This window comes from Danio rerio, chromosome 19, assembly GCF_049306965.1.
Source record: "Danio rerio strain Tuebingen ecotype United States chromosome 19, GRCz12tu, whole genome shotgun sequence".
Lineage (NCBI taxonomy): Eukaryota > Metazoa > Chordata > Actinopteri > Cypriniformes > Danionidae > Danio > Danio rerio.
In genome coordinates, this window is record NC_133194.1 from 46,376,996 (window position 1) to 46,389,868 (window position 12,873).

The 12,873-nt window shown below is 37.0% G+C and overlaps 1 protein-coding gene across 1 annotated transcript; it reads right to left on the reverse strand.

Moving 5' to 3' along the window:
- Nucleotides 1-5,381: 5,381 nt before the first annotated feature.
- gpr3 (G protein-coupled receptor 3) lies at nt 5,382-8,761 on the reverse strand. The gene is made up of 2 exons (NM_001082915.1): nt 8,605-8,761; nt 5,382-6,364 (listed from the first exon to the last, which is right to left on the reverse strand). Exon 2 carries the CDS (start codon nt 6,360-6,362, stop codon nt 5,382-5,384), a length of 981 nt encoding a protein of 326 aa, NP_001076384.1. The 5' UTR covers nt 6,363-6,364; nt 8,605-8,761.
- Nucleotides 8,762-12,873: the final 4,112 nt, after the last annotated feature.

The window sequence follows — 12,873 nt, forward strand, 5'->3', positions numbered from 1 at the left end:
TAAAAATAAGTAAATCTCATCATTGCAGATATCTTGATCGACTTTTGTTGGCTAAAAAATCATTTAATTAGGTTTTTATGCAGATACACTACCTGACTAAAGTCTTGTCGTCAATCCCACTTGTTAGAGCAACAAATAATGACTTCACTTCTAGTTGATCATGTGGAAAAGTGGCAGAAGGCCAATTTTTTTCTGATGAATCATCTGCTGAACTGCATCCCAATCATTACAGCAGAAGACCAACTGGAACCTGCATGGAGCCAAGATTCTCACAGAAATCAGTCAAGGGCAAATTCTTCAGCAGGATAGCGCTCCTCATACTGCAGCCTCCAAATCAAAGTTCCTGAAAGCAAAGAATGTCAAGGTGCTCCAGGATTGGCCAGCACAGTCACCAGATGTGAATATTATTGGGCATATCTGGGGTAAGAAGAAGAGGAAGCATTGAAGATGAATCCAAAGAAGATTAATCCATTCTGGGAGTCCTGCAGGAACACTTTCTTTGCCATTCCAGATGACTTTATTAATCAGTGATTTGAGTCAGTGCAGAGATGCATGGATGCAGTCCTCCAAGCTCATGATGGAGTCAGACACAATATTCATTCTGTTTCCACTGCAGCATGACTTTATATTCTATGCTGGACATTATTTCTGTTCAGTGATGAGACTTCTGTCTAAGCAAAGTCAGACCTTACTGTCCTAATTAAATCAATAATAATCAAGGCATGATCATATTTTATTCAGGTAAAATAAGCCTAATCTAGAGGCCTTTGCCTTTCATGTTAGCCACTTCTGATACCAAATCATAAACTAGAAGTCAAGTTATTATTTACGGTTCCTAAAATTTGGATAGATGACAAGACTTTTGTCAGGTGTGCTAGTTTGATTTCCATTTGAGTTATTTTAGCACCCAGCAAACATTATTTACTTTTAACACATGTCTAATAGATGTCTAAACAGAGTCGTCTTGGCTAAAACATGGCTAAATTTGGACTTTCGGTGAAAAATCTAATGGATGTCTAAGAATAGGCCAAAACTAGACCAGTCATCAAATAAACAGAAATGAATGACCACACATATAAAGTCTATTTGACGACTAGTCTAGTTTTGGGCTAGACTTGTTTTAGTCGAGCTGTTGACGTTTAGATGTTTATTAAATGTCTATCAAACACAAAATTGTTTGCTGAGCAGATGCTTTGTAGTTTTTTTTTTTTCCATTAAGTCAGTGGTTCTCAAAGTGGGGGTCGGGAACCCCCGAGGGGTCATGGGACAATGAAGGGGGGGTCGCCTGGCGATTTCCAAACATCTATTTATTTTTTAATAAACCATAAGAATGAGCATATTTTATCCATAACCTACTGAAAAGTTAAAAAAATAGTCATTTATAATTACTATGTACTATATAGTTACTATAGTAGCTCATATTTACTAGTATTGGATTGCGACCCCTGGGGTAATTACTTTATATTAAAGAGACAGCAATATCGTCAGATGCAGCAGATTGATTTTATAACAGCAGGTTAATCTCTCGGGCCCATTTACAGCACTGACATACATACAGGGGTGTAAAGTAACTAATTACAAATACTTAAACTACTGTAATTGAGTAGTTTTTCTGAGAAATTGTAATCTACTAAGTAGTTTTAAAAATGTGTACTTTAACTTTTCCATTTTTAGTGCAGTATCTGTACTTTTACTCCACTACTTTCCTTCAACCTGCAGTCACTACTTTATTTTTTCTTGTCTTTGGTGATTGGCTAAAGTAGAAAATCCGTCCTGTGATTCCTGTCTAATCAAATTGCACATAGAAGTAAATCACATGATTCTGAACAACGTCAACACATGGGCGCTTTATAAATGCAGCAAACCTTTTAGGATTAAAAATGTCAGAGAAGATGTTCAAAATTCTTATAATATACTGGATGTCACTGATGAGAAAATAGATGTCGACTGTAAAAAAAAAAAAAAAGATGTTGACTGTATGATGACTGAACTCACCAAACAGCCTCCTTAAACAATCACTAAATGGAAGGAAAGAAAAATTAAAGGAAGGACCGAACAAAGGAAGGACTGAACTAATGAAGGAAGGATTCAAGGAAGGACTGAACAAAATAAGGAAGGAACGAACAAACGAACGAACAAAGGACCTAATGAGGGAAGGAACAAAATTATGAATAAACGAACGGATAAATGAGCGAACACATGAAGGAAGGAACAAAGGAATGAAGGAAGGAATGAACAAATAAATAAAGGAAGGAAAGAACAAGGGCCTAATGAAGAAAGGAACAAAAAACTAACGAACGAACAAAAGACAAAAATGAATGAAGTAAGGATTCAAGGAAGAACTGAACAACTTAAGAAAAGGATTGAACGAATGAACAAAGGACCTAAATCAGGGAGGAACAAAAATATGAATGAGTGAACAAATGAAGGGAGGAACGAAGGAAAGACCGAATGAATGAAGGAACGAACAAATTAAAGAATGAAGGAAGGACAGAACAAACAAACAATGGAAGAAAGTTGGAAGGAACTAGAGGAAGATTACTAAACGCACTACAGAATGTTACGTTTACACATCACTGCACAAACTGCATGTAAATGCAAAATGACTTTTTATGGCGTAATACTCACTACTCTTGAGTACTTTTAAAATGCCTACTTTTACTCATACTTTGAGTAATATTTGCAACAGATACTTTTACTCTACTTGCAGTACATTTTTATGCAAGTAATGGTACTTTTACTTAAATAGGATTTTTCTGTACTCTTTACACCACTGCATACATAAAAAAATTCAACGAAGAATAGACTTGTGTCTATTGGTGTGTGTGTGTGTGTGTGTGTGTGTGTGTGTGTGCGCGCCATTGCATGCAAGGTTTCTGTATTTATAACCACCTCAGAAGACATTGGGGGTCACGAGTCACTGGCATTGTCATTTTGGGGGTCGTGGGCTTAAAAGTTTGGGAACTCCTGCTTTAAGTAACCATAATGTTAGTTCTAGTCATAATAATCCTGATTCCAAGCCAATATCATGAATAATACTTCAGTGACATTTAAATTTGATACAAATGACACAATCTGAACTCCTAATAAAAACAACAATACCACAAACATGTACAAAAGTTACAATTTATTCATTATAAACATTTTCCATAAAACATCTCATCATTTCAACAATAAAACATTCACTCATTTGGACAGTTTTTTGTGCAACATTTATACATTGTAAGTGCAAACGAGACATTTATGACGTATAAAACCATCAGTCAGAATAACAAATGACAATTTGATCATTAAAAACAAGTCAAGTCATTGTCGTAAAGTGCAAATGATTTTGATTCCATCAGTAAACTCTGAAACTGGACTTCAGAGGAAGAAAAATGAGGCACAAATCTGAGACATGTAAGCGGAGAGGAGGGTTTCTGCTTGGACCCTTTAGTTGGCAACTACAGTAGCTAAAAGGATACAGTGGCAGTCTTCAGTAAAAAAAGGACACACATTTACATAAACATTTTCATATTTAAATAAATTGATGGAGAGTAATTTGTTAACACCATTTAGACAGCAGATTTGGCACAGTGATTTCCCCAAACAGGAACAAACACAAAATGTTTAAGACAGGGTGGGTGAAAAATAACTGGGTGTTAAAGGGATAGTTCACCCAAAAAAAGAATTTACTCACCCTTCACTGTGAGCAAACCTGTGTGAATTGTAATGGAAGTCATGGGCTACTGGTTTTCAACATTCTTTGAAATATCTTCTTTTGCTAAATAAAGGAATTCAAGCAGGTTTGCAAAAAGGGAGTAAATTTACATTTTTGTGTGAACTACCCCTTTAAAAATAAGTAAAAAAGTTCATATCTCTAATACTGCCTTTGGAGGCCAATGCCTGTGCACTGAAATGGGAAATATGAAATCTTATTACCTACTGGCTGTTTTCTGCATGATGCTACGAGTTCTAGCTATTAAAACTGCCAAGTTGTTTTTCACCCATGTTTTACAAATGCTGGATTATTTCAACCTAATTTTGGGTAAAATAAGGACTAAACCAACACTGTAAAGAGCAATTAGTTACTTTAATTTTGTCTTTACTTTAAAAAGTGAGTGAATCTGTTCATGTTATTTTGTGTAATTATACACACAGTTTATTTAATGATTTTAAGGCAATGTGTTTACTTTAAGTAGAGTCAACTAATTGTTTTAAATACAATGGGTTTACTTTAAGGTTAGGCAACTAATCGCTTTAAAAGATATGTATTTACTTTAAGTTGAGTCAACTAATCATTTTTAAAAGCAATGGTTTTACCCACTTTTTTAAGTTGAGTCAACTAACCGATTCAAAAGCACTGGTTTTACTTTAAGTTGGGTCAACTAATCGCTTTTAAAAGCAACGGGTTTAACCGTTTTTTTAAGTTTAGTCAACTATTCGCTTCAAAAGCATTGGTTTTACTTAGAGTAAACTAATTGCTTTTAAAAGCAACAGGTTTACTCACTTTTTTAAGTTGAGTCAACTAATCGCTTCAAAAGTAAAGGTTTTACTTCAAGTTGAGTCAACTAATTGCTTTAAAAGCAATGGGTTTACTCACTTTTTTAAGCTAGGTCAACTAATCGCTTTAAAAGCAATGGGTTTACTCACTTTTTTAAGCTAGGTCAACTAATCGCTTTAAAAGCAATGGGTTTACTCACTTTTTTAAGCTAGGTCAACTAATCGCTTTAAAAGCAATGGGTTTACTCACTTTTTTAAGCTAGGTCAACTAATCGCTTTAAAAGCAATGGGTTTACTCACTTTTTTAAGTTGAGTCAACTAACCGATTCAAAAGCAATGGTTTTACTTTAAGTTGGGTCAACGAATCGCTTTTAAAAGCAATGGGTTTAACCGTTGTTTTTTTTAAAGTTTAGTCAACTATTCGCTTCAAAAGCAATGGCTTTACTTAGAGTAAACTAATTGCTTTTAAAAGCAACAGGTTTACTCCCTTTTTAAAGTTGAGTCAACTAATCGCTTCAAAAGTAAAGGGTTTACTTTAAGTTGAGTCAACTAATTGCTTTTAAAAGCAACGGGTTTACTCACTTTTTTAAAGTTGAGTCAACTAATAGCTTTAAAAGCAATGGGTTTACTCACTTTTTAACTCAACTCAACTAATTGCTTTACTTAAAGTGAGTAAACTCAATGCTTTTAGAGTGAACTTATTGCTTTTAAAACAATGGGTTTACTCAATTGGTTAGTATTAAACTAGTCAATTTATAAAGTAATACAATTTTGAAAAATTAAACACCAAGTTTAACCCAACAACTGAAACTGTCCTAATATTTTACCCAGTATTTTTAGAGCGCACCCTGTGGTCTATTATATGGCACCATAATAATCATTTCCAGAGCTGCCTGAGTTCAGACGTCGCTGGGGGTGTGTGTGTTTTTGTTGGGTGTGTTTGGCAGACAGCAGCACACAGTCTGTCGCAGCACTCTCTGGATGTGTGTGTTCCTGTAGGCATAGATCAGCGGGTTCAACAGAGAGTTTCCCGTCACTGGAACCAATGTGGCATAAGTGTACAGAGCAGGGGACGACCCATCGCCCAGGAGGCCGTATAAAGCGAATGGTATCCAGCAACTGGCAAATGTGGCGAGGATGAGTGCAAGAGTGTGTACCCGGCGGCGGGTGTGTGTGCGTGCGGACGGGAGTGTGTGCCTTTGCAGGGCGATTTGATGAGAATGGCGGAGCACGACCCGGCAGATGCGTGCATTCAGCTGCAGCAGCAATGCTAACGTTAGCAGGAATCCACCGCACAGGGTGGCTAAGTGCACTCGGGTCAAAGGTCGAAGCACACTACAGGAATCTCCATCATGCAGACAGTTCCACCCTAAAGCCGGAAGTGCACCTTGTAGACCAGCAAGAGTCCATCCGACGGCCAGGGCGCAGCGCGTTTGAGTGTGTGTGCGCTGGGATCCGTAGGTCAGCGCGTGATGTAGAGACAAAAACCTGTCCAGAGTGATCCCCAATAAGGAGAACACCGATGCACTTAGAGCGCTCACTAATAAACCCACACTGCCCAGTTCTAGCGCTTCTGAATACACACATCTGCGAGACAGGAAGTGCAAAAGTAACCCCACCCCAGCCAGGAAGTCCGCCCATGCCAGGCTGCCAATCAACAAGAACATCGGCGCACGCAGAGATGATGAGGAAAAAATGGTGGCCACTACAATTGCATTCTCGCAGCAAATCAACACTCCGGATACACACAAGGTGATGTCCCACGGTGTCATGACGGAGGCCTCCAGGGGTTTAGGGGGCATTTGGGAGGGCGGGAGGTCTAGGAGTTGGTTCATAGCCAAGATGACTTCTAAGCCCACTTCAGAGCTGTTCTGGTCCATTACTGTGGGAGAGGGAAAGCAGATTTAGTCAGAATCTAGTGCACATATTCAGCTCCTGCACTCCACCTCAAGGCCTGACCTCACAATGACACACAGAGTAAGATGAACAGCAGGAAATGACAATCTGATTAAAGCTGACATCTCTAGGCTGCACACTATAAACAGTGTTGGAGACTATGGCAATGCAAAAGCCAATGTGATGTTGTGTTCTGATTCTATTAATCCCTACACACACACATATGTATATGTTTTTTTTTTTTTTGGGGGGGGGGGGGGTGCTTGTTCAAACTACTTATGTAAATTGGATTTTAAAAAATGTGATTAAATTTATTTAATTTAAGTTGAAACAACACAATTCTTGAATTTTTCTTTCAGGCAACTTAATTGTTTTATGTTTAATCAACTTGAAATGGTAAAAACCATTAAGTAACTTGATTAATTTGAGTTAGGACTGTAAAAAGCACTACGCCTTAAATCTTTAAACTGAATCAATTTAACCTTGAGTCCATTGAACTTATATTATGGTAAACTGACTTAAAACAGCTTGTGTAATTTTAAAAGCAAGCTAGAGCATGATTAACTTCATTTAATAATTTACAATGTTCTAAAATAATGTCAGGACAAATTGATCATATGTTTTACAGTGAGGGAACTGTGTGGAACCCAGCATTTTTTTTTTACAGTGCTGAACATTTGATTAAATAAATAAATAAATAAATAAATAAATAAATAAATATATATATATATATATATATATATATATATATATATATATATATATATATATATATATATATATATATATGTATTTGTGTAAAAATAACATTATGAAAACAAATAAAATCATATTTACTTATCATTTATTAATACATGTTTAATTTCATGTCATAAAATACTATAAACACCTTTTCAGGGTTTGGATTCGTTGTTATTTGGTAAAAAACACAATATAAATAGTGATATTATTACAATTTAAAATAACTCTTTTGTATTTAAACTAATTTGAAAGTGTGATTTATTAATATAATCTCAGCATCATTACTCTAATCTTCAATGTCACATTAACCTACAAAAATGATTCCTGATGTCAGTCAATGCTGAAAACACTTGTGCTTGATCATGACACAAATTAGTTTCCAAAATAATAGAAATATCTTTGATGTTATATCTATATTTCTTAGTATTTGTAATGTTTAACTCTGTCAAGTTAAAATATCCTAATATAAAAAAAGTAATATTATTTTCTTTTTTTTAAAATCAGAATATGACATAAAATATATTTATTTTTTCATTTTATCTGATGCCTTGTTTAGTATAGCATAGAAATCCCAAATGTCAAATCCTCCAAAACACAAATGCATCCAAAGCTGAAAATAATATTTACTCATTATTTATTAATATTATATTAATATATATTTAATTTAATGTAATAAAGTACTGTAAAACACCTTTTCAGGGTTGGAGTTTGTTAATGTTATTTGATTAAAAATACAATATAAAAAGTGATGTTATTACAATTAATATTTATAGTTAAATATTATAAATACTAAGACATAAAGGTATAGCATCAAATATATTTCTACTATTTTGGAAACTAAATTGTGTCATGATCGAGCAAAAAGTGTTTTAGCATTAATCATAATGAGAAATGTTTATTGAGCATCCAATCAGGAATCAGAATGATGTCTGAAGGATCATGTGACATTGAAGATTAGAGTAGTGACGCTGAAAGTACATTAATAAACTACACCCTAAGATTTTAAATTGGAATAAAATTATTGTTTTTTTTTTCTATTTAAAAGAAATCAGAATATGGTGCATACTCTTACTTTTTAATTTTATTAATGATGATTTAATAATGATATCTTATCTAGTACAGAATAAAAATCTCAAATGACAAATCCTCCAAAGCAGAAATGCATCCAAACCTGAAATATAAGCTTGACTCACTTTATTATAGTGCATTATATTAGTATCATCATCAACACTAATCCTCACAACAATTACTTAAAGGTCCTTTCATTAAATATTCATAGAGTGTCAGGATGGGAATCACCATTTTGAAGTTGACAGCAGATTTGAGCGCTGGTGTCACATACACGATTATGTAAACCACAGAAGCTCCAGCAATGCCTTAAAATACTCCCTTTATAGTCTATAGTCACAATGAATTTCTAACAACACAACTACGTTGAACTACACAAAATTCTTACAAGTAAAAAGATGAATAAATCAGACTTACGGAAGATGTAGAAGATTGCAAAAACGACCAGTCTTCACTCCACCATCCAACTGAGGATCTTGTGAAATATCTTCAGCCCTGCTGAACAACGGGCGTCCTCGCAGGTGCAAATCCAGCTCTTAAAGATGAAACTCTTGCTCGATGTTTTTGCTCGTTTCTCCGCGGAGCTCTTCTGTATTGAACACTCAGCTCCGGTGGGCTGCAAGCTATACCTTCACCGAGTCCCCTCTGACGTCAGCTACGATGATGAGGGGCGATTCTGCGCCGGCTGACCAATCAGGAGCCTCGCAGGAACACCATCCTCTGTCGTAATTTCATTCATAAAAATACCGCATTCTTTCACCCCGCCCACTGCGACGCAGCTGAGAGGACAAAGTGAATCAACTAACTGGCCCTGTTAAAGCACTAAAAACGACACATTTGCTCTAATAAGTCTTTTTTTTTTTTTACTTCTAATAACACAGTTAGTGATATTATGCTTTTGCATGCGCGTGTCAGTGTGAGCGCGCGCGCATGAGAACAAACGTGACTGCGAGTGAGTCACTGCTGTCCGTGGTGCTGAAAAACTTGATGGTGACGCAAATTGTGCCGCACTATCTGTGGGTACGTGGCACACTATACTATTACTACGTTCACCTCTAACATGAAATCCCATGTGTTTGGTTTGTCAATATCCTTGAATGAGTGACAAAGCTATCGTGTTTAAGTCAAGAAACGCACGCACGCGCATCTGTCTAAATTGCTGTTTAAATAAATGTCACTGCTTCGATGATTGAAGGTTATAACGGTGACATAATTTCCCTGAAAATGATGGAGATTCTGGCGCTTCCCGGTATATTCTGTGCGTGCCGGTGCATATCAATGAAGCAGGTGGGCGCGCGCTGCAATAATGGGGACTCTCCTGCTCTCCATATAAGGGCAGGCGCTTCCGGTGGTCACCAGCTGGAGGATTCTTATAAGAAATGCTTATATGAAATGCTCTCCCTTATTCTGTAAGAAATGCTTCCACACTAGCTAGTTTTAAGAAGATGCTAAAAACTCATCTTTTTAAGACTGCATTTTTGGATGCTTGATTATTCTGTGTTTATACTTTAGAACTTTTTTTGATGTATACTTGTATTTTATTGCATGTTTGATTTCTCTGTTGTTGTAGCGCTTTGAGTCTAAAAAAAAGCACCTTATAAATAAAATGTATTATTGTTATTATTATTAAGAAATGCCTTCTTCGAGAGTAAGAATTTTATTTAATTATTTATTTACGTGTTTGTTTTGCTTCTTATTTTTTTACATTATTATTATTATTTATTTTCCATCATCCTGGCATTATATTGCTTGTTCTATTGTCATGTATCTGCTGTTTAAAGCATAATAAATAATTTTTAAAAATCCTCCCTTAAAGGGCACCTATGATGAAAATCATATACTGTAAGCTGTTTGGACAGGACTGAGCAGGTATTGTGTGTTAACAGTTGGGGGTGATAGAAACACAATAAGGCTGTACTCACAGTTGCCTCGAACCGGGCCAAAGCACGCTTTGTCCCGACGGCCCGCACTCACACCACAAACGAGCCTCGGCACGTTTGCGTCATCGCTGCTGCGCTGTTCAGTGAGAAGCACTCTCTCACTCAGTAGCACAGTGGAGATTTCTCTAGTTATATCGTGTCAGTCGTTTGATATGCAGTGACATGCAGTCAAATATTTCGCCAAACAGTCCTTAGGGATGCGGTGACATGCAGTCAGATATTTCGGCAAACAGATTTGCCACTTTTGGCGCTCATAAACAATCATAAAGCCCTCATGCTGCAGGAATGAGGAGGTCTGCTGAAGCCGCGCAGCTGTCGTGCAGTGAGGAGTTCTCGTCCTTAATAAACTACGGCAGTTTGCGTTCACTGAACAGTAAGAATGATTAATAAATCCATATGGAACAGCCCCTTTAAAAGTCACGTCTCGCTTTCAGTTTCGGGCTTTGGCACGTTTTGCACTCACACACAAGCGTACCGCGCCAAAGCCCAAGTGAACCATGCCCAGGCACACCTCTTTCAACCGGGCCCTAAGTCTCTTTTCTTTATTTACTGAGGTTACAATAAGATCTAAATCCCTCCCGTTTTGAGGCCGACCGCAATGTGATGTAGGATTGCGGTTTCCACACCCATCGAATTGATTAACAGTCGTGTATTAACATGTATCAACAAGACATCAACATCAACAAGACAGAACCTGAGCAAAGCAACTGGGTTTAAAAGATCTGTTCGGCTCTCTGTGATCATCAATCATCATCAAATGTGATCAAGAATGAGTTTCACACGTTTAAAATGTTTTTAAATCAGGGCATGTTTGTAATAAATACAGCGATTTTACCGTCTATATCACCACAGCCGCATGTCAGTACAATTATTAAAGACGATGCTTCAATCCCGGTTTGTTGACGTTAAATCAGGTTTATTTTGTACATTAACATAACGGATATGCATACAGCAGTGCATATTAACCTGTATCCTGTCACATTTGCCATGCAAAAACAGTGCAAAGTTAAACCAGCGTGTTGTGTGTGCGCGTGTAATGACATTGTATGTCACTCATCATCGCAGAAAGACTTGAATTAGCTTCACAACAAATACATCAAATAATCATTGGGAAAGTTCTTACTGTAGTATTTCTCACAAACGTTGCTTCTCATGTACAAAACTTCTTGCACACCCCTTCAAATATGTTCAAGCGCAGATCTTCTTGTGCGCTCTCAAATAAACGCTGCTGAACTGCAATTTGGTACGTTTATGTAACGAGTATGTCTCCAACATTTATTAAATATGCTTGGAATATTTATGAATGTCTTCAATAGACCAACAGAGTGACATTAATGTGTCCTGAAGTAAAGTGAAACGGTTATACAACGTGTTTGCTGGCCTCACGCATCACGCACATGTCAGCCAGTCAGTCAGTCAGCCCGTAACCTTAAAGGGTAAAACAAATATTGCACAGAAAAGTTTGCGCTGTTATAATTCACTTACCTTTTAATACGTTTTTGTGCGATTATCACCCGCTATTAAAAAAATCCCAACTAAATGTTTGAATGAAAAGCTGTAATGTAGCCGTGGCAGGATCAATTTTAGCGTGGCGCCCTGCCATAGAAGAATGTAGCGGAAACCATGACGTGAGATCTGATTTCTTCCTGTCTGTCACTGTGCTGTTTATCTGACACAGCAGGAGATAGAGGCGCACTCTAACAGGCAGGTGGGAATGATGGACGGGGAGAACAAGCATTAAAGGCACATGCAACACAAAACAGCTAAGGTGTGTTCAGAGCAAATGCCAATGTTCTGAAAGGTTTAATAAATAATCTAATGGGTGTTTTGAGCTGAAACTTTACAGACACATTCCAAAGACAAAAAAGACATTAAAAATAGGTGCCCTTTAAGCTTTTGTGTTCAGGAGGAGTATCTGTAAACAGCTTTGGTTTGAGACGTGAACACAAAAAGGACATGAAATTGGGGAAAATAACGAAAACCTGTAGCTCCTGTTGATATGAAACAAAGTATGCAAGAAAATCAAAATTATTTATTGATGCAAATCCAAAAGTAAGCTGAAATCCCTCTGTTAAGCTTTTGTTTTTGGAAAGAGTATCTGCAAGCAAGAGTGTAACGTTAGTTTTAGAAGTGGATACAGTCATTCATTCATTTTCTTTTCGGCTTAGTCCCTTTATTAATCAGGGGTTACCACAGCGCAATGAACTGCCTACTTATCCAGCATATGTTTTACTCAGCAGATGCCCTTCCAGCTGCAGCCTAATATAGGGGAACACCCATACACACTCTTCACACACATACACTACAGACAATATAGCTTACCAAGTCACCTATATGTGGGAGAAACTGGAGCACTTGAAGGAAACCCATGCCAACACGGGAAGAACATGCAAACTCTACACAGAAATGCCAACTGACCCAGCTGGGACTCGAACTAGCCACCTTCTTACTGTGAGTTGACAGTGCTAACCACTGAGTCACTATTCCACCCTTTTATCCTTAGTTTAATAATGCATTTCATACATAAACAACCATCCCTAGTTAACAAAAAATAATAACAACATTCCTGGTGCTAATTTTCTGTGCAGCATGCGTGACGACAACAACAACAGGTGTGCAGAGAATCTGTATGACGGAAAATATGATTATTCTGACCTGAGCTAATATCAGCACATCTGATCATTTGAGCTCAGCTTATTTTTTCCATCCATGTTGCTGTTAAAGTCTGCTGCTGCTGCTGCATTGC

Excerpts from the sequence above, each read along its gene's own strand:
- gpr3 (NM_001082915.1), bottom strand. The coding sequence starts at position 6,362 with ATGGACCAGAACAGCTCTGAAGTGGGCTTAGAAGTCATCTTGGCTATG.